The sequence below is a fragment of the Encephalitozoon cuniculi genome, chromosome X (assembly GCF_000091225.2).
Source record: "Encephalitozoon cuniculi GB-M1 chromosome X, complete sequence".
Classification (NCBI taxonomy): domain Eukaryota; kingdom Fungi; phylum Microsporidia; family Unikaryonidae; genus Encephalitozoon; species Encephalitozoon cuniculi.
The window spans coordinates 168,869-187,649 of NC_003236.1; the positions used below are offsets into that span (position 1 = coordinate 168,869).

The 18,781-nt window shown below is 47.8% G+C and overlaps 14 protein-coding genes across 14 annotated transcripts; 5 read left to right on the plus strand and 9 right to left on the minus strand.

Moving 5' to 3' along the window:
- Positions 1-43: 43 nt before the first annotated feature.
- On the minus strand, positions 44-1,762 carry ECU10_1230 (uncharacterized protein; the record flags this gene model as incomplete). The annotated part of the gene is made up of 1 exon (NM_001042071.1): positions 44-1,762. The coding sequence occupies one exon, from the start codon at positions 1,760-1,762 to the stop codon at positions 44-46; it is 1,719 nt and encodes a 572-aa protein (NP_586238.1).
- Positions 1,763-1,921: 159 nt separating this feature from the next.
- Positions 1,922-4,408, plus strand: ECU10_1240 (uncharacterized protein; the record flags this gene model as incomplete). Its single annotated transcript, NM_001042072.2, has 1 exon — positions 1,922-4,408. The coding sequence occupies one exon, from the start codon at positions 1,922-1,924 to the stop codon at positions 4,406-4,408; it is 2,487 nt and encodes an 828-aa protein (NP_586239.2).
- Positions 4,409-4,471: 63 nt separating this feature from the next.
- On the minus strand, positions 4,472-7,096 carry ECU10_1250 (uncharacterized protein; the record flags this gene model as incomplete). Its single annotated transcript, NM_001042073.2, has 1 exon — positions 4,472-7,096. The coding sequence occupies one exon, from the start codon at positions 7,094-7,096 to the stop codon at positions 4,472-4,474; it is 2,625 nt and encodes an 874-aa protein (NP_586240.2).
- Positions 7,097-7,211: 115 nt separating this feature from the next.
- ECU10_1260 (uncharacterized protein) lies at positions 7,212-8,276 on the minus strand (the record flags this gene model as incomplete). Its single annotated transcript, NM_001042074.2, has 1 exon — positions 7,212-8,276. One exon carries the CDS (start codon positions 8,274-8,276, stop codon positions 7,212-7,214), a length of 1,065 nt encoding a protein of 354 aa, NP_586241.2.
- A 49-nt stretch (positions 8,277-8,325) lies between these two features.
- ECU10_1270 (Dullard-like phosphatase domain-containing protein) lies at positions 8,326-9,006 on the minus strand (the record flags this gene model as incomplete). Its single annotated transcript, NM_001042075.1, has 1 exon — positions 8,326-9,006. One exon carries the CDS (start codon positions 9,004-9,006, stop codon positions 8,326-8,328), a length of 681 nt encoding a protein of 226 aa, NP_586242.1.
- A 41-nt stretch (positions 9,007-9,047) lies between these two features.
- On the plus strand, positions 9,048-9,953 carry ECU10_1280 (PP2A-like protein phosphatase; the record flags this gene model as incomplete). Its single annotated transcript, NM_001042076.1, has 1 exon — positions 9,048-9,953. One exon carries the CDS (start codon positions 9,048-9,050, stop codon positions 9,951-9,953), a length of 906 nt encoding a protein of 301 aa, NP_586243.1.
- Positions 9,954-9,988: 35 nt separating this feature from the next.
- ECU10_1290 (iron-sulfur cluster assembly protein CIA2) lies at positions 9,989-10,468 on the minus strand (the record flags this gene model as incomplete). The annotated part of the gene is made up of 1 exon (NM_001042077.1): positions 9,989-10,468. One exon carries the CDS (start codon positions 10,466-10,468, stop codon positions 9,989-9,991), a length of 480 nt encoding a protein of 159 aa, NP_586244.1.
- Positions 10,469-10,523: 55 nt separating this feature from the next.
- ECU10_1300 (60S ribosomal protein L42) lies at positions 10,524-10,838 on the minus strand (the record flags this gene model as incomplete). The annotated part of the gene is made up of 1 exon (NM_001042078.1): positions 10,524-10,838. The coding sequence occupies one exon, from the start codon at positions 10,836-10,838 to the stop codon at positions 10,524-10,526; it is 315 nt and encodes a 104-aa protein (NP_586245.1).
- A 150-nt stretch (positions 10,839-10,988) lies between these two features.
- On the plus strand, positions 10,989-11,477 carry ECU10_1310i (ubiquitin-conjugating enzyme E2; the record flags this gene model as incomplete). The annotated part of the gene is made up of 1 exon (NM_001042079.1): positions 10,989-11,477. One exon carries the CDS (start codon positions 10,989-10,991, stop codon positions 11,475-11,477), a length of 489 nt encoding a protein of 162 aa, NP_586246.1.
- Positions 11,478-11,555: 78 nt separating this feature from the next.
- ECU10_1320 (uncharacterized protein) lies at positions 11,556-14,027 on the minus strand (the record flags this gene model as incomplete). Its single annotated transcript, NM_001042080.1, has 1 exon — positions 11,556-14,027. The coding sequence occupies one exon, from the start codon at positions 14,025-14,027 to the stop codon at positions 11,556-11,558; it is 2,472 nt and encodes an 823-aa protein (NP_586247.1).
- A 62-nt stretch (positions 14,028-14,089) lies between these two features.
- ECU10_1330 (nucleotide excision repair endonuclease NEF1 subunit RAD10) lies at positions 14,090-14,653 on the minus strand (the record flags this gene model as incomplete). The annotated part of the gene is made up of 1 exon (NM_001042081.1): positions 14,090-14,653. The coding sequence occupies one exon, from the start codon at positions 14,651-14,653 to the stop codon at positions 14,090-14,092; it is 564 nt and encodes a 187-aa protein (NP_586248.1).
- A 62-nt stretch (positions 14,654-14,715) lies between these two features.
- ECU10_1340 (exosome non-catalytic core subunit RRP4) lies at positions 14,716-15,387 on the minus strand (the record flags this gene model as incomplete). Its single annotated transcript, NM_001042082.1, has 1 exon — positions 14,716-15,387. One exon carries the CDS (start codon positions 15,385-15,387, stop codon positions 14,716-14,718), a length of 672 nt encoding a protein of 223 aa, NP_586249.1.
- Positions 15,388-15,455: 68 nt separating this feature from the next.
- ECU10_1350 (uncharacterized protein) lies at positions 15,456-16,946 on the plus strand (the record flags this gene model as incomplete). Its single annotated transcript, NM_001042083.1, has 1 exon — positions 15,456-16,946. One exon carries the CDS (start codon positions 15,456-15,458, stop codon positions 16,944-16,946), a length of 1,491 nt encoding a protein of 496 aa, NP_586250.1.
- Positions 16,947-17,073: 127 nt separating this feature from the next.
- Positions 17,074-18,720, plus strand: ECU10_1360 (uncharacterized protein; the record flags this gene model as incomplete). Its single annotated transcript, NM_001042084.2, has 1 exon — positions 17,074-18,720. One exon carries the CDS (start codon positions 17,074-17,076, stop codon positions 18,718-18,720), a length of 1,647 nt encoding a protein of 548 aa, NP_586251.2.
- Between the last annotated feature and the right edge of the window lie 61 nt (positions 18,721-18,781).

The window sequence follows — 18,781 nt, forward strand, 5'->3', positions numbered from 1 at the left end:
CCCATGAAGACACAGTGCCTGCCAAATAGGAGGTTTTCCGATCTCAATACTTTGATCTATCGGCAATAAACTCATCGAAGGAATCGTATACTCTGACCGTGTTGTTGTAGAGCCCAAGTATCTTGTCAAATCCCTTGAGAAGGTCATGGTCGTGTACAACCAAGAGTACAGTCTTGCCATCCATCTTCTTGAGTATCATCTCCACCAGCCTCCTCTCAGAGTCGGCGTCCAGGTTCGATGTTGGTTCGTCCAAGGCAACAACATCGGAGTCCTTAACCATGGCCCTCATGAAACTGATCCTCTGCTTCTGCCCTCCACTCAGAAACTTCCCATTTTCTCCAACAAGGGTCTGATATCCCTTTCCAAGCTTGCTGAACGTCTCGTGCATATCAAAGTGCTCGCACCTCTTCAGAACATAGTCATACTCAACCGAATTGCATGAATAGGCTATGTTCTCTAGGACAGTCCCGTTGAACAAGTGGTGGCTCTGGGGGACAAACGAAATGAGGTTCCTGATGGACGATTTCCTGATTCTCTTCAGATCAATCCCGTCCACATACACCTCCCCATCATACTCAAGGAATCGAAGCAAGGCGTTGATGAGGGACGACTTCCCGCATCCATTCTTCCCAATAATCCCCACTTTCTCGCCCTTTCTGATCTCCCCGGTAAACCCTTTCACAACAGGTTTATTTCCTATGTAGATCGACATGTCGACAAATCTTATCGCATCGTCGAACGTCTCTATGGTGAGCCCAAAGCCGTTGTCTTCCTCGGCACAATTCTCGATCTTCGAGTCGAAGATGTCCGTCAGGTTCTCATTCATCACAAAGATGCTCTCCTTCAGTTTCATTATTCCATTGCGCAGCTCAGAAAAAAACTTCGAATACTCAATATACCTGTTTTCTATCCTCATGCTCTTAAATAGATGTCCGTTCATGATCATAAATACCAGAAATGCATTTGGAACAAAGAACAAGCTTTTCTGGAAAAACTCGATAAACCCGTTGACCTGGTCATATCTCCTGGAGCGTCTTCCGACATCCCAGACAGCCCCAAAGTACTTGGACAGCTCCCTCTCCTCCTTGTTGTACGACTTGATTATGTCATAGTTCTGCAGGATCCCATAGAGCCTGTTTGAGGCGGAGTTGTATGCTGCATTGTACTTCCTTCTGAAGTGGTTTCTGATGACTGTTCCATACCACGACACAGCAACATACATCAGTATCTGGACGACGGTTAGCACCACGACACCTGCAGAGCAGCGGTAGAAGTACATGAATCCCCACAATGCATACGACACATTGAAGAAGATGTCTGCAAAGAGAATCCTCATGAAGCTCACCATTGCGTTGGATCTCCTCTCGATCAGAGAATGGATCTGCCCAGACCCGAGGTGATGGAACTCATGGTGGCTGATCAAGAGATACTCTCTCAAGCAGTGGCTAAACGACTTCCCCGTGAGCAGCTGGACAACATAGGCAGAAATAAGCTTGTGAATAAGACTTGTTACATAGTGGCCTATGGGAAGGAATATGAACGATACAAGAAGCTTGCTGGACTCTGTCCCGTCGGCCCTTCCAACAATATACTGCTCGACTCTTGTTATCGACTTTTGGAACTCAAAGTGAAGCTTGCTGGAGAGCATTATAAAGAGCACGGTTGCAAAAATCCCCAGAAGAACCACCTTGTCCTTAACAAGGAAGCTGGTCACCAACGACACAATGTATGAATATCTTCCGGATTCTTTACTCCTCTTCATTTTGGGATGGGTCCTGAACTTCTTTTATACCAGCTGGCGGGAAAAGATGGCCGGTAGCCTTGGCTCTGCTGTTAGCGCTGCATGAAGAAGAGCAGTATCAGGAACATTTGGGAAATAAGATGGATGTGGGATTTCTGCATTGGAAAAAATCACCCCAATATGGATAGAAGAGGATTAGAGGCGTGTCTGTATGAAGTGTTGAAGTCTGACCCTGGGGCAGGAAAGAGGGCCGAGGCCAGGATCCTGGAGCTCCAGTCGGGGGACTTTGAAAGATTCATATCGATGCTTGTGGAGGTGTTCTGCGACCTGAAAAGCAATGACCAACTCAGGATGGTTTCCGGGATCATCCTCAAGAACAGCCTCCATGCAAACGACCCTGAGCTCCAGAAGGGCTGCTCCAGCAGATGGCTGGGAATGAGGCACGAATCCAGGGAATATGTGAAGGGCATGATCAAGAGAGCTCTCAAGGGGCCAGTTCCAAGGTTCTGCACCATGGCAGGGGGGGCCCTCGGGCAGATAGCCAGGATGGAAATTCCCAACAGCCTGTACCAGGGATTCTTTGAGGAGATGAGGAGGATGGTTTGCGACGAGGAGGCCGTCTCTGGCGTGTGCGAGGCTGTTGGAATATGCAGCAATCATTTGGTGAAGGAGGCCCCCGACGTCATCCAGATGTACAATGTCGCAGTGTTTGAAATATGCATGTATCCTCTCAAAAACGGGACCACAAGTAGAAGTAGGCTGTGCGGACTTAAATGCCTGATGAACTGCATGGAGGTTCAGGGGATATTTTGCTACGAGGAGAATGTGAATGTATTTCTCAGTGCAACTGTTGATATATGGAACGGGAACGACGAAGAGCTGATACACAAGGTGATGATATGCTTCAACAGACTTGTGATGCTCAACTACAAGTTTATCCAAAGAAGCATACTGGAGAACATGCTGGCACAGTATTTAGGAAGGTTCTTCAAGTCTCAGCATGACGAGATTAAGATCCAAGCAATCGAGTACTGGTGCATCTTTGCCGAGAAGAACGATGGAGAAATGGTCGACAAGTATTTACCGGTTGTCCTGCCCGAGATACTGAGCCTTCTTGAGAAAGGCCCCAACTACTACGGGGATGTGTGGTCTCCGCACAAAGCTGCATCCTCCTGTCTTGAGATGTATACAGAGCTGAAAAAAGACAAGATGATGAGGAACAGGATGGTATGGGGGTTTATAGAGACGTCTCTGAGGTCTGAGTCCAGGGCCAATATAGATATAGGTGCAGTGGCGCTGGGAAGTGTTATGCATGAGAGGTGTGAAGATTGCCTAACAAAGATTGTGCCGGACCTTGTGAAGGGCATCGAGTTTGAAGAGTCAAAGGACTCTTGCTTGTGGGCGCTGTCCAGGGCGGCGGAGTGCAACTTTTATGCGCTGGCCGACCATCTTCCGATGATTCTGAGCAAGTGCGGGCATGTGGTTCTGGAGAGCTCCAAGTCTTCCATTGGGGCAGCATGGGTGATGGACTGCATGTTTCGCTCAATAGCAGACAGCAGAAGAAAGGAGGGCTTTGCCGATCACATACCAAAGGCCGTAAGGGAGAGAGCCAACGACTTTGTTGAGAGCTTTCTGGCAAAGCAATACCTGGACATCCTCAATGCACTGGTCAAGGGAACGGAGCTGGCAAGTCTGAATGACTCAAGCCTGAGGGTTGCATTGTTTTCTGCGCTTGGTGAATTGATTCTGATCTGCCCGCAAGCAGTCTCCGATATTCTAGTTGGGTTTTATGACTACACGTCAAAGAAGATCGACGAATGTATCAGTGTGTTGGGATACGCCACTCAGGACCAACTGCTGGTTGTTGAGGATGTGCTTTCGAACTACATAGGGCTTATTGAGGCAATAGTGGCCACAAGAAGGAGAGAAGATGTAGAAGATCTCCTGGAACTGTTTATAAGGATTCTCGAGTCAACGCCAACGACAGCATTTGGAGAGGTCTACACAAGCATTTCGAATCTTTCCACAAGGTTTGCGCAGCATGCATCGAAGATAATACCCTACATGACAAGGGATATGAGATGCACAGACAGGTTTGTCTTGAACTCCGTGATAAATCTTGTTGGAAGGCTTGCAAATACAATGGGAACTGACTTCAACATCCTCGCAACAGTCCTTACGTCATCCCTGGTGCAGTGCCTCAGCTCCGAGGCGACACATAGAGACCTTAAGCCGATAATACTATCTGTATTTGGAGATATTGCCTTGGCACTGGAAAGAAACTTCGAGTCGTACCTGGACATGATTGTGATGCTGTTCCAGCAGATATCAGAGCTCGACAGGCATTCGGATGAGGTGTATGTCGACGAGCTCCGCAAGAATGCTGTCCAGCTTGTGAATTGCTCTCTGGTGGCCATTGGTGACAGCTCCAAAGTCAGGAGTGTTTTGCCTCGAATCATTAGCATAGCCCACAAGATAGGCGCCGAGGATGCCAATGGCAAGGCCCACGGTGATATTCTTGGGCTGATTGATGATCTTGTCGGGATGTACGGAAAGAACTTCGGACTAGACGAGTCGTGGATCAAGGACTTCTTATACGGAATGATGAAGTGCAGCACCGATAGCAATAGAAAGAAAGCCAGCCACGTCTTAGAGGTGCTGAGGTAGTATAACTGATTTGAATTAAAATGTTTCGTTTAATTACAATGCTCCGAAGCTGAGGAGTTTGCTCTAGGCTCTTCTGTGTAACTCAAGCTGCTGTTCCATACCGCGTAGAAAGTCCGACAGCGTGGCCAGTATCTCCTTCAGGGTCTTGGCCTCGTCCTCCCCAAACTTGCGTTTAATCATGCTGGAGTACAGATGACACTTCTTGAAGCTGCTGCCCATCTCCTCAAGTTTACTGCATGCAAATCTGAAGAATCTTGCATACTCCCTCCTGACATCCTCCTCCAGTAGTTCTAAGAGCCCCAGCTTCTCTGTGTACATTTCTATGAAGTAGTTGATCTTCTCGCCGATCTTAGGGAGCTCCTCGTTCCTCAGGTCGTGAATGGAAAAAAGCTCCTCAAGCAGGTGCTCTGGCTTAATACCGGTACTCTCAAGCATCTGGAATAAAAACGGGAAGAGAGATGTGTTGTTCTTTCCACGGTAGTTACTGAACACATACAGGCTCGAAAGCTTGAACCCGCTCACTTTCTTTTTGTTCACCGAGTACCGGAAGTTCATTGTGTTTCCAATCTCAAGGATCATCCTAAGGACCATCCGGAGGCTCTGGCTGTCCAGAATGCGGCTACAGACATCCATCAGCCTCGAGAGGGCACCTTCGACCTGGAATACCTCATCAAAAAACTTTCTCTCAAAGATCAGTATCTCTGTGATCTTGCGGACGTCCAGAAGCTGTGAGTATGCCAGCATGGCCTTTTCAACATTGCCGAGAGACTCTGGAGACGCAGATATCAGGCTCATAACCTCCTCGTCGTCAGGATACATTTTCTCGATGTTCAGTAGATCCTGGAGTCCAAGAGGATTGTCAGGAGACTTGAGCATCGAGTACACATTTTCAGGCGTTATGTTCCTCAGCTCCAGATGCTTCAGCGAAAGGGACACTAGAAACAGCCTGCCGTCCTCTATCACGCTTCTTCGGACCTCTTTGCTCACAGTTCTCTCTCCTGAAAATGACTCGCAAAACATCTCCTCAAATCTCTCGTAGTCGATTTCTGCCCTGATCCCCGAAATCTCGCCAAATATTGTTTCCTCTGTCCTTGCTAACGGAATCCAGTGGAGAGGCTTTTTAATGACAACAGCCGGCACCACGTCGCACTTCTCCGCCTGTCTCTTCTTCAGAACAATCTTCTTTGGCCGTGTCCTTTCATTTCTTTCTATCTTAGCACTCAGTCTTATCAACTCAAGAGGCCTCGGCTCCCCGCTCTCTATGGAGTACAATGCTTTCCTGTCGGCTAATGCGCAGTTGGAAACAGACACACCCAAGTCCCCATTTGTCTCGGGATCGATCTTTCTGCTCCCACTGCATTCCCTCTTCTTGCTTTCAAACACCGTGTCCATATGCTTGGAGGCCTTGACTTCAAAGCTGCAGGTCTTGAGACCTTTCGCCTCTAGATTACCAACAAACTCACGCGTCTTCTCGCCACAGTATCTCATAAACGCGCAGAATTTCGCAACTATCTCGCTCCGGCCCTCAGAAACAAGCCTCTCGTAGATTTCCCGGTCAGGCACACCCAAGAAGTTCTCATTCAGCAGTCTGAGTCCTTGGAGAAGGTCGACCTTATAGGTGCACGAGGGCTTTTCCACCGCCTTTCCAGACTCAACCATCACAAGATCAATGGTAAACTCCTCGTCAAACATCTTCCTGGGCAAGAAACACTCCATGTCATCAAGAGCAAATCTGTACAGGCCTTGCCGATAAAACAGAGAGTTGATTCTCAGAAGAACCACGCTTCTCTCGGTGTCTCCGAGGTAGTAACACACATGAATCTGGATGTCTTCCGATATGTCGCAGTCGATCCCACTGAACACGGCATAGTCCTCATCCCTGTAGACCTTGTCATTGCCATCCTGCTCCCTGATCACGCACAGCTCCGACCCTCTTCTCGTTACCTTCATTCCTATTAAGAAGTCCTCAGTGGATCCATGAGGAATGGTGGTTACTATCAGCTGCTTCAAAACAACAGCATGGATCATGTCTCCTTCCAGGCTACTTGCTGAGTCGAAGTACCTTATGTATCTCTTGACTGTGTTGACATTGTGCAGCTCTGGCACAAAGGCATCTTCAAGGCATCTTTCCCACATCGCCTCGGCTCTATCTACAAATCCGCAATGCCTTAGAACGCATCCCACCAGAAATCTCACCTTATCCTCATCACCATTCCTTATCTCAAATGCAGCTATGTTGTTTGGGTTGAACTCCAGCCAGCATCTTACGGCACATGACACTCTATATGCAAGCCCAAGATCGAAGTCGAGAAATGGTATTCTCTGGACGCCTTGGGATTCCCTGAGGCTTTCGCTGAGACACCAGAGCATAAACCTGTCCTTGTAGTTCTTTCTAAGAAACTCGGTAAGCTCTCTGGTGTTGTTTCTCCTGGTAATGTTCTCTGTGGAATTGTCCCAGCATTGCCCAAACACCAGCACACGATGGTTCACCCTCCAGATATTGAGGCTGGCTACAGACCCCAAGCTCCCATTGCCTTTCCCCTTATGTGTTTCCTTCGGTTCAATGGATGCCCTTGATGCACTCACGCATCTGAAGTCTCCTCCCTTGCTATTTTTCACAAGAGCCTGGATCTTCTCAAGAATCCCCGAGTTGACTCGCGCCCCGCTTGTGAGAACCTCCTTCTCCATGCTCCACAGGTCTTGGCTTGGTGTTATAAGGAACATGAAACAGCACTAGCCGATAGGTACCTTGTGCGTTTCACGGCAAAACAAAGCCAGGAAAGCATAAGCTTCTAGAATCAGTTTATTTCGAAAAAAACCTTACAATCGACCCCAGCAGCAGTCCCAAGCCAAGAACAAACATGACGTGGAAGAGAGGGCCCCAGGGGGTGTACAGCTCAATCTCCTTGTCCTCATATCCAGCCTTGGAATCAAACAGCGTGTCTGCAACCTTCCTGAACTCGGCCATGCTTCTTATGCATCCATCCCCATTCTCCCTCCTATACTTGGATATCACTTTCTCCTTCTTTTCAAACAGCTTTAAGAGAAAGTCATCCGCATCCATGCTGTCGTTGTTGGGAATGTAGTCTAGAAAGAACATAAAATTCACCTTCCGCGAGCCATTCACTATTACTTCCCAGTAAGAGAAAACGTCGTTGGGGTACTTTACATGGGGATTTCCTATCATCGTAGCATCCAGAATCCCCTCCATGTCATCGCGAATGCCTTCTCTCAGTATTTTGAATCCAGTAGTTCTTGGGATAAGGACCTCCTCGGGATCAAACCGTCTTCCCTCAATCGCCATGTTTGCTTCCGACGACCACTTGTGGGACTTGGGATGCGAGCACTTGTCTATATATGTCCCCTCCGGAAAAATGAGGAGGTCGTACTTCTCCTTTTTCTTGAGCCTCGAGGTTCCGGATATAATCAGCTCCCTGTCCTTGCTTATTTTTCTGTTCAAGAAGATGAATTGGAAAAACCTCATGCCATAGCCAAGTATCGGAATGTCTCTCAAAGACATCTTGAGGATGATGCATAGGTTCTCGAATCTTCCAAAGCTGTCAAGGACACAGCACATGAAGAGCCAGTCATATTCCGTCAAATGGTTTGAAACTATAACATTCCTGCTTCTTTCAAGTATCGTTGGGTTGTATCTGATGAACACCTTCCTAGGGAAGTATCTGTAAAACGATGCCCGCGTAAGATGGAGCCATGCAACCTTTGTCAGTCTTCGGAGGGCATCCTGGGCCTTCTCTCCGAAAAGTACAGGCTTAACAACAGACACAATCATACATCCAACAATTATGTATGAAAGGTATACTGTCATTGTTGCCAAAAAGCATGCGGCATTCCAGGCCCTCTTCATCATTCCGCTCATGTTTTTACTCTAAATATTTTTTTCCAAACACGTGTTTCAATCACAATGTTCCAAATCCAGTCATTGGACTATTTCTAAAGGGCGCCTGCCATGTACCTCCAAGTAGGTCGTCCTTGGGGAGTCCCTCCAGAAACCTTAGGATCTTAAGAAGGGAGTCGTCATCCTCTGCCCCCGTGTATGGAGGAATGTGGATTCCATTCCGGGGCTGGAGTTCATATGAGTAAGGGTTGTCGTCAATCAGAATTACTCTGTCCAGGGATCTTCCGACCTTGCGCAAGTCCTTGACATACCTCCCGTTTGTAAACGTGCACGACTCCCTATACAGAATGCGGCTTATGTTCTTATTCGTGTCAATCCTGTCAACAACTTTCTTGGCATACTCCCTTTTCGCAGATGTGAAGATGACCACTTCATACAGTGCTTCGGCAGCACTAATAAACTCTGCAGCATACGGCCTGGCCTTCACATATATCAGTATGTTCCTACTTCTTGGAATCTCCACACAGAAGTCGTAGAGCTTTGGCATCCTAAAGGTCGAATAGACTAGGGTATTGTCAAGGTCTAGAACCAATGTGGGTTTCGTGCTATGCCTCTGTGTCACCTGCGGTTCTGCTGTCCCCGTGTCTCTCCACGTCCTCCCTGTCCCTCTCTCACCCCCCACAACAACCTTTTTCCTGTAGCATGTGCAGAAATCTCTCAGAATTCTGAGCAACCTTAACATCACTGCAACAAGGGCTATAAGTCTGCATAGGCTCCTCCCCGATGACAAAGGACCACGCTGAGCCAAAGTATCTGGAAATTCTTCGAAGGATCAAGAACTCCATTCTTCCTGCAAGAGACGAGGTTCTGGAGTTGGTAGGGGAGGTCAGGAAGATACTCGAACAGGAACCTAATGTTCTGCACATAGATACGCCGGTTAACGTTGTCGGAGATGTGCATGGCCACTTCTATGATGTACTGAACATGCTGGACCTGATGGAGGATCCGTCAGAAAAGCCATACCTATTCCTTGGAGACTATGTCGACAGGGGATACAACTCTGTTGACCTTGTTCTTCTCCTGTTTGTATACAAGAGACTCTATAGAGACAGGGTGCATCTCCTAAGGGGAAATCACGAAACACGCATGCTTTCCTCGGTTTACGGCTTCAAGGAAGAGTGCATGCGTAAGTACGACCTTGTAGTGTACTGGAGGATTTGCGAGACCTTTCAGTATCTTCCGATTGCCGCCGTGGTTCTGGAAAAGTACTTCTGTGTGCATGGCGGGATGGTGCCAGGGATGTCTCTGGACTTCATAATGAAACATGACAGGATAGGAGAGATTACCGAGCTAAACGATGTCTTGTGGAGCGATCCAGATGAGACTCCCGGGTTTCAAAAAAGCCAAAGAGGTGCCGGGTATTTATTTGGAGAAGATGTCTTGAAAAGCTTTCTTGATGAACATGGTCTATCTCATTTTGTTCGATCTCACCAGCTGGTTAATGACGGCTACAAAGCATACTTTGACGAGAAGTTGTACACTGTGTGGGGAGCCCCGAACTACTGCTATTCTTCTGGTAATATTGCCTGTGTTATGGCTATTGACGAGGATGGTCATGATTTTAGACTGTTTGATAGATGTGAAGAGCAGTTCAAAGAAGCTCCAGTAAGGCATAGCTTCTTCGACTAGAGTAAGCTATTCTTCGGGGAATTCTAGATATACCATCAGATGGCAGGAAGGCACTTCTCCATAAGGTCAAGCAGTACCTCGTTCTCTGTTGCCGCAAGAACCCTGTCCTTGTCATCCAGCTGCTTATTCAGTGCCCTAAAGTTGATGTGCCCGCCGTCTACTATATGGACCTGGACGAAATGGTTCCGAACATGCCTGCTTACATGTGTCTTTATGCATAGGCCTATTACGGCTGCCATGGAGCAATGGGGTATTGTGGGCTTGAACACCACCTTCACACATCTGATCGGTAGCCCCACATTGGGGGCAATGCCGTCCGGGCCAATACATCCTATACTTACACCCTCCCTGGATACAACGCCGAGCTGCTCCAAAGTATATGGATGCTCAGGGTCTCTAATATCCCTGATAAGCTCAAAGACGCTCCTCTGGGTAACATTCTGGAGCACTCCGTTGGACATACTAATAGGATGTCTCTCCTCCAGCGAGCTGGCAACAAATGGAAACTCGTTCATCCACAAGGGCTTTGGGCAAGCATAAATAAGACTGCAGAACAGGCTTCAAAGAGATTTAATAAACCAGTGCCTCTCCCTTTCTCTTCCGTTCTCCACCAAATATCACATGCTTGGCCCTCTTCAAGGGCTTTTGGTGTGAAAACTTGCACTTGGTGCATTCCAAGTTCAGAACAAGCTTCTTGGTGACCTTGGCCTTCCTCCGAAGAATCGGCTTCGTCTGACCACCATAACCCCTTTGCTTCCTAGCATATCTCCTGTTTCCCTGTGCCCTCGGATTATCCTTGGACTTCTTGGCCTGCGAAACCTTGTGTGCAGAGTAACCTTTGCACTTCTTGCAGAACGTGTTTCTTGTCTTCGGAATGTTCACCATCTTTCCAAGGGCAAGTCCTGCAGAGTAATTTTTTTCCCAGAGCCCAAGCCTCAGAGACTAGGCCGTCGAGAAGACTGGTGAGACATCTCTGAGGACCACACTCACACAATGGCTGCCATGGATATATTCTTCAGGAGCAATCCCCATAAAATGTCCACCCCTGCGAAGCGGAGGCTGATGAAAGACTTGAAAAGAGTAAGGAAAAGTCCGTGCAGGACAATATTTGCAGAGCCGCTGGAAGACGATCTAATGACATGGGCAGCAGTGATCTTTGGGCCGGACTCCACACCCTTTGAGGGAGGAACATTTAGCTTGGTGCTGACATTCCCGGAAACATATCCCCAGGATCCTCCGGCTGTGAGGTTTGTCTCTGAGATGTTCCATCCAAACATCTATCCAAATGGAGAGCTCTGTCTTGACATCTTGAGCAACCGCTGGAATCCAAGCTACGACGTGATTGGAGTCCTCATATCAATCCAGTCCCTGCTCAACGACCCAAACACCACATCTCCAGCAAATACAGATGCAGCAAGCCTCTTCTCAACAGATCCCCGTTCATACGCAAGAAAGGTGAAGGACTCTGTAATAAAGAGTTGGGTGGACGTCGAGAATCTTAGGGACAAGTACACAGATAACTAGGAATCCTTTTGTTTAATGGCCTTACTATTTAATAAAGACAGCTCAAACGAATTTTTGGATGTGCCAATCATACACAATCTATGCCTCGACTGCCTTCGTATCCTTAATCTTCGAACAGGACTTGGCCAGAGTGAAGATAAGATGGTTAACATGCTTCTGGATGTCGGTGTTTGTTCTCGATAGAAGATAATAGTCGAATTTGTACTCTGACAGCCTTAGGATATCCTTGCGGATACATTCTGCCCAGTTCGGATGGTCGAGATACTTTCTATAGAGACCGAGTAAGAGGCCATTGTAGTCTCCAAGCTTCGATCGCGACTTGCCTAGTCTTCTGTTGATGTCAGCAAGATCTCCCTCTATCATCTCTCTAATCCTGGACTTCCTCTCCATTCTCCTCTGACTTCTATTTATAGAGCCTATTATTTTCTCTGCATCACTCAGCTCATTCACCCTTTCCCAAAAGACCCTGTGGTATGCCTCCACATCATCCTTGTGCTTCAGCAGCATCGCTATCTTCTCCACATCGTCTCTTCCAACCTTTTCCACAGCCTTTATATACAGATGGAAATCCTTCTTTGTCCAGTCAAAGCCCTGGGATTGAAGCTCCTTCTTCCTGAGCACTTCGTCCTGTGAAAGGCTCTTTCCCTCCTCATAAAGCTTAACCTCCTTCCTCTGTATCTCCTGAAGCTCCTTAGGATAGAACTGGTACTCGGGATACTCGATTATCCGGGGCCTCGCCCGGAACAGAATGCTTGTCCGTGAGGATCTTCCATGGCCATCTCGGCTGTTCTCAATGAAGCTCTCAATCTTCTTGACATTGTAGTCCTCGCCCTCCCAGGTGTAGCAGTCAATGTTCGTATTCAGCGTGTCGGTGATCTTGAAGTCGCACAGCTTCACATTCATCTCCCGAGTCTTCTCCTCTCCTCTTCTAATCACGTCTTCGATGCTCTCGTCCTTTCCCTCATCCTCCGTAATCTCCATTCCGTTCGCCAGAATGTCAATAAGCTCAGACTGGCTGACACTCGAGCTTCGATGATACCTTCCCTGCAGCAGAATGTCGTCCAGCTTGAGCTTCTGCAGAGATCTGTAAACAATCCTCTCCTCAACAGTGTTCTCACTGATCAGCCGGAACACCACAACCTGCTTCTTCTGTCCTATCCGGTGCGCCCTGTCCTGTGCCTGGAGATCCATCTGCGGATTCCAGTCTGAGTCAAACAAAATCACCGTGTCCGCCGTCGACAGATTTATCCCAAGCCCTCCAGCCCTCGTCGTCAGAAGAAATAGAAACTTCTCGCTCCCCTCTGCATTGAATCCGTCAATCGCCTCTGTCCTGTCTCTATAAGACGTAGACCCATCGATCCTGCAGTACTCATACTCCCTGAACATCGCATAGTCTTCAAGTATGTCCAGCATCATTGACATCTGGCTGAAGATAAGAACCCTTGATCCCTTGGCCTTGAGGCTTGCCAGCAGCTTGTCAAGAACTATCATCTTCCCAGAATTCTCGATTATATGCTTGTCATTGGTGTAAGGCTTAGGCTCTGCATCCGGAAACAGATACGGGTGGTTGCAGCACTTCCTTAACTGCATCACAACATTCATCAGCATCCCCTTTGGATCTCTCGTACTTCCAAGGGGCGACAGATCCCTTTTCAGAAGCATCCTATACCACTCGCGTTGCATAGGACTCAGCTTCGAGTACAAATTCACAATCTTCTTCGGGGGTAGACTCATCTCGACATCGATCTTTTCTCTTCGCAGGAAAAAGAGCTGCAGGACGCTTCTGATCCTTCTAATCGCCTCTCCATCCCCCTCATCAATATTCATCACGTAGCTCTCAAACTTCTCAGCATCATTGAAAATCTCGGGAACTATAAAGTTTAGCAGAGCCCACAGCTCATGAACATTGTTCTGAAGAGGTGTTCCTGTAATGAGAAGCCGGTGGTCGCAGGAGAAAATCCTCACTATCTTGCTGAGAAGGCTATGCTCATTCTTTATTCTATGTGCTTCGTCAATAACTATGTACGACCACTTGACTGTATTTAGGATGCTCCTTGCATTAATGCACATCTCATACGTTGTCAAGCATGCATCCCACCTCGAAGACATTATCTCCTCCGCCTCCCTCCTCATCTCCTTCCGAGAGGAGTAGAATACCCGAACCTTGTAATTCGGCATGAACTTTCTAAACTCTCTTCTCCAGTTCGCAAGCGTAGACTTTGGAAGTATAATTAGATGTCTCTTCCGTTCCTTCTTCACGTATCGGATATATCCAAGAAACGCAATCGTCTGCAGCGTCTTCCCAAGCCCCATCTCGTCTGCTAGTATACAATTGATGGAGTTCTCGTGCATGTTGATCAGCCAGTTCAGCCCCTCAATCTGGTAGTCTCTGAGCTCGTACAGAACAAACCTAGGGCTACTAATAAATGTATATGGCTCAACAGGCTCTTCATCTCCCTCCACAACCTCCCCATAGTTCGGTATAAATGCCCTGAAAAACTCGTTGTCCCCAATGAAGTTCCTGTACTTCCTTAGGAGCTTTGTGTTCATCGAGGGCTGTTCTTTCTCATGCTTTTTGATCTGCCTTCCATATCAGGAAATAGTCTCGCCTCTCACTCAAACTGCATATTTAGGTATTTGATGATCTCCTCAGCCTTAGACTTCCCCAGCCCTTGTATCCTCTCCATCTCCCCAGAAGACCTTCCGAAAAATCTTTGAAGCGTTCCGCAGTCTCCGAGTATCTGCTGAGCATCGCTTTTGTTTACCTTCGGGAAGGTGCATAGAAACCCTTCTCCATCACAACTTCCTCTCCTTATTACATCGATCGATCTCCTCCCGGCAATGTTGAACCCCTGGATGTACCTCGAACACTCTTCCACGCTGAATCCTAACACCATCGTCAGCGATGTCGTCTCAAACAGCTCCCGGATCATTTTGCTGTAGTTGGGAATGTCGACATGCACCAGCAGCACCCTCGTCTTGTACGGCTTGAGCTTGCTGATTCTCTTGTGGATATACTCCGGCTTGCAGCTGTGAAATCGAAGAGACAGGAACAGCAAAGCCACAGAGCTGTTTATCTCGTAGTCGGGTGTTATCGAGTTGTCGTAGTGCCAAGATGTATTCGAAAGATAGCCTAGCACGCTATTGCCCTTCTGGAGCGGAGAAACTTTTATCATCGATGGGATAAACTCCTGCTTGTTTCTATCGCAAAAGACGCATCAATGCTAAGGATTTAATCTCACGGTGTTTTCTTAAGCAATCTCTCCACATTGACGCGTTTGTTTTGCGATACCATCGCCTTTATTCCAGAGACAACACTGGTTATTTCTGTAAATGTAGAGGAGTCTTTGCATCCTCTCCCAACCCAGATGTAGCCATTACATCCAACAATGACTTCGACGCTGCCGTTCGAAAGAAATCTGGTTTTAAGGGGCTCTAGTAGAAAGTGGGGCACAAACACCAGCAGCCCTGGTCCAAGTTTCCCGTACTTGTCACTCCTTGTGTGCAGCGCTGCAACACCATTTCTGCCAACCTTCTGTACCTCAGATACGACCAGGTCATCGATTTCAAAAAAGTCCCTCATGGATATCTCGTCAGACTCCTGCTTGCGGCGCTGAACCGTTCCGGGAAGGTTGATGGCAGACAGCCCCAGGTAGACGTCTGCCTTGCTGTTCAGCTCCATCTTCCACTTCTTGTTATGGATTCCAATAACCCTGCCCACAACAACATCTCCAACCTCCGGACTGTACTTCAGGGGAAACATAGGATCAACAGTGACAAGCTTGTTGGTAATCCGGGGCCTTCCAAAGTAGGTCGACGCTATGCAGCTTCCTCTAAGCTGTGTTCCATGGCCCCTTATGTACCCCTCAGACTCTAGTACATCCTCTCCAGGAAGAAGCAAAGTCTTCATCAGGGCATTTCCGGCGCAACAAATAACCGTGCGGGCGTCCGCAAATACTATGTCTCGCAAGGCCCCTGATGAATGTCATTCCGCTTGGTGCAGGGCAGGATGTCGGGAGATCGTGCATCCTTGTCTCGATAAAAGGCAGAACAATAATGTTTGACTGTGGAATGCACATGGGATTCAACGACGAACGTAGATTCCCAGACTTCTCGTACATTTCCAAAACAAAAAGCTTCGATAAAGTCATAGACTGTATAATCATTTCGCACTTCCATCTGGACCATTGCGGAGCTCTCCCATACTTCACAGAGGTCTGCGGATACGGCGGCCCGATCTACATGACCCTCCCGACCAAGGAGGTTTGTCCTGTTCTGCTGGACGACTTCAGGAAGATAGTTGCAGGAAAAGGAGACTCCATCTTTACATACCAGGATATAAGCAACTGCATGAAGAAGGTCGTCACAATCAGCATGAACGAGACATACAAGCATGACGAAGACTTCTACATTACCCCGTACTATGCAGGCCATGTCCTGGGTGCAGCAATGTTCCATGTTGTTGTTGGAGACCAGTCTGTCGTGTACACAGGAGACTACAGCACAACCCCTGACAAACACCTTGGGCCCGCATCAATCAAGTGTATTAGGCCGGATCTTCTGATCACTGAGTCGACGTACGGATCAATAACCAGGGACTGCAGGAAGGTCAAGGAAAGAGAGTTTCTCAAGGCCGTTTCCGACTGTGTAGCAAGGGGGGGCCGCGTCCTGATCCCGATATTTGCACTGGGAAGGGCCCAGGAGCTCTGCTTGTTGCTGGACGGGTATTGGGAAAGAACAGGGCTCAAGACTCCTGTGTACTTCTCCAGCGGACTAACCGAAAAGGCAAACGAAATATACAAGAAGTTCATCAGCTACACAAACGAAACAGTCAGAAAGAAGATCTTCGAGAGGAACATGTTTGAGTACAAGCACATAAAGCCTTTCCAGAGGCACTACATGGAAAGCAAGGGCCCCATGGTCCTGTTTGCATCTCCGGGAATGCTCCACTCCGGAATGTCGCTCAAGATATTCAAGGAATGGTGCGAGGACGAAAAGAACCTTGTGATAATACCCGGGTACTGTGTCCGGGGAACAATCGGAGAAAAGGTTCTGAATGGGGCAACAAAGCTAGAGATTCTCGGAGAAAGTAGGGAGATAAGGTTAGAGGTCAAGAACCTGGCATTTAGTGCACACGCAGACGCACCGGGAATCCTGAATGTGGTAGAGCAGTGCAGCCCAAGAAATGTGATGCTTGTTCACGGAGAGAAATCCAGGATGAAAGTGCTCAAGAGAAGCATTGAAGAGAGGTTTGGGATACCCACGTTTCTCCCGCCCAACGGAACACTCATAAACATCCCGTCAAGGAGCATGGTCAGCCTGAGAATAAAGAAAGAAAGCATGTCCAAGCACTTCAAGCCGAATTTGTCAAGAAGCATGGTTTCCCTGAGAATGAGGCTGTCTTCGGAGAAAAATGGATGCCATGTCGATGTTGTGGACTGCGAAGACTACATTGAAGACAACACTTAGTTGCAGGCCGAGCTTGCCAATCCCTCCTGGGACCGACCCGGAAGACCAACAGCAGTTGCCTAAAACACTTAGTTTGAAGATGGTTTGAAACAGGCAGACGCATAAATTGCAAGATGGAGTGATGCTCATGGCAGAAGAAGATTTCAGGTGGTTTGAGGGAGACGTGGAGACAGAGGTTGAAGAGTTTACACCGGCGCCCGGTAGAGTTTCTTCCATAAACTATGTAATAGATGCTCTTGGAGGGGTATTCTATTCCGTTTTTACCCTTTCGCTGGTGATAAGGCTCGTTACATACGTCTTCGGCCTTAATCCGTCCATATTATCTGTGAGTCTGAATGTGGTATTTCTAAGCGTCATTGTCATATCCTTGCTGTTCATACTTCTTGCAGTGGCAAGAGAAGCGGTAACATTCGCAGCCCTGACTCTTGGGCTGGCCGAGAACTCGGACACACACGCAAAGCTTCAGAGGCTTGTGATGATTTCGGCTTGGTTTATGCTCAGCATGTACTGGCTGAAGTACGTGAAGAGGACCTGGGGATACGACTTCAATGCCATCCATAAGGCATTTGCATGTGGAGTGATAACGTCTGCAGCATACTCGGTTGTAACGGTTGGAATGGGATACTTCGAGAGCTTTTTCTTGAAGAAGACGCTCAGAAGCAAGCTTGATGATGTGCAGAAGACCGAAAGAATATTGTATGCGATGAAAAACTACAGGTACGACATCTCGGAGTCTGTAAGCGGAACAACTCCGGAGTGCTCGTGCAAAGACCTTTTTTGCTTCAGGGCATCATCTGCCACCAGAAGCAGAGAGTCTAGGAGGAGCAGCGAGGAAGGCTTCCATTTGTTCACTGGAGGTCTTCAGATCAACCCCCCGGAGATCCATGGGATCATGGATGCCAAGACCCTGGCAAGGGATGTGTTCGCCAAGGTCAGCGCTGGAAAGGATGTCCTTTCGTTCGAAGACTTCAGCGCTATATTTCCAAGCGCACAGGATGCCTTGGATGCATTTTCCTTCTTCGACTCAAACAGCGACAGAGTGATCTCGAAGAAGGAATTCCGCGACACAATCATATACTTCTACATGGAGAGGGTGAATCTCGAGAAAAGCATTATGAGAACAGAGGACTTTATTGGTGTGCTTGCAAATGTCCTCAATATCATTGTATTGGTGGTGCTCTGTTTCACTTACCTCATTATTTTCGGGATTCCGCTCAAGGAGCTGCTAGCATTGACGCTTAGTGGGGCTCTTGCCTTCAACTTTGCTGCAAAAGAGATAGTCATCGATCTGTATCACAACTTCATGATGCTTGTCAGTCATCAGTTTGATGTAGGTGACGATGTCATAATCGACGGTGTCGACTACAGGGTTTATGGGTTCGGGCTGACAAACACATCGCTCATCGGGGAAGGCGGGGGGAAGATAAAGTTCCTGAACAGCGATCTTTGGAAGAGGAACCTTATCAACATGACAAGAGCCCCCGAGAAGATAGTTGTGTTCAACTTCGATCTGAATCCTAATATAAAGGTCGAGGAATTTACACGCTTTAAAAGCAGAATACATGAATTCATCAAGACAAGACCATTCGACTACGATGACTCGTTTTCCGTCCAGTCGAAGGCTGAAAGCTTCACAGGCATCGACGTTCTGAGCTGCACAATGGTCCTGAAGTGCAAGACCTACAAGAACAAGTCGAAGAAATTTCTCCTTAGAGTTGAGATGACCTCGTTCCTGAGATCGCTGATAGCGGACATGAACATCGGGGCAAAGTGAGTCTTGGCGCACCGGCTCAATAAATTTTCATAGTATTTATTTCAGGAATCTTGTTTGAGGA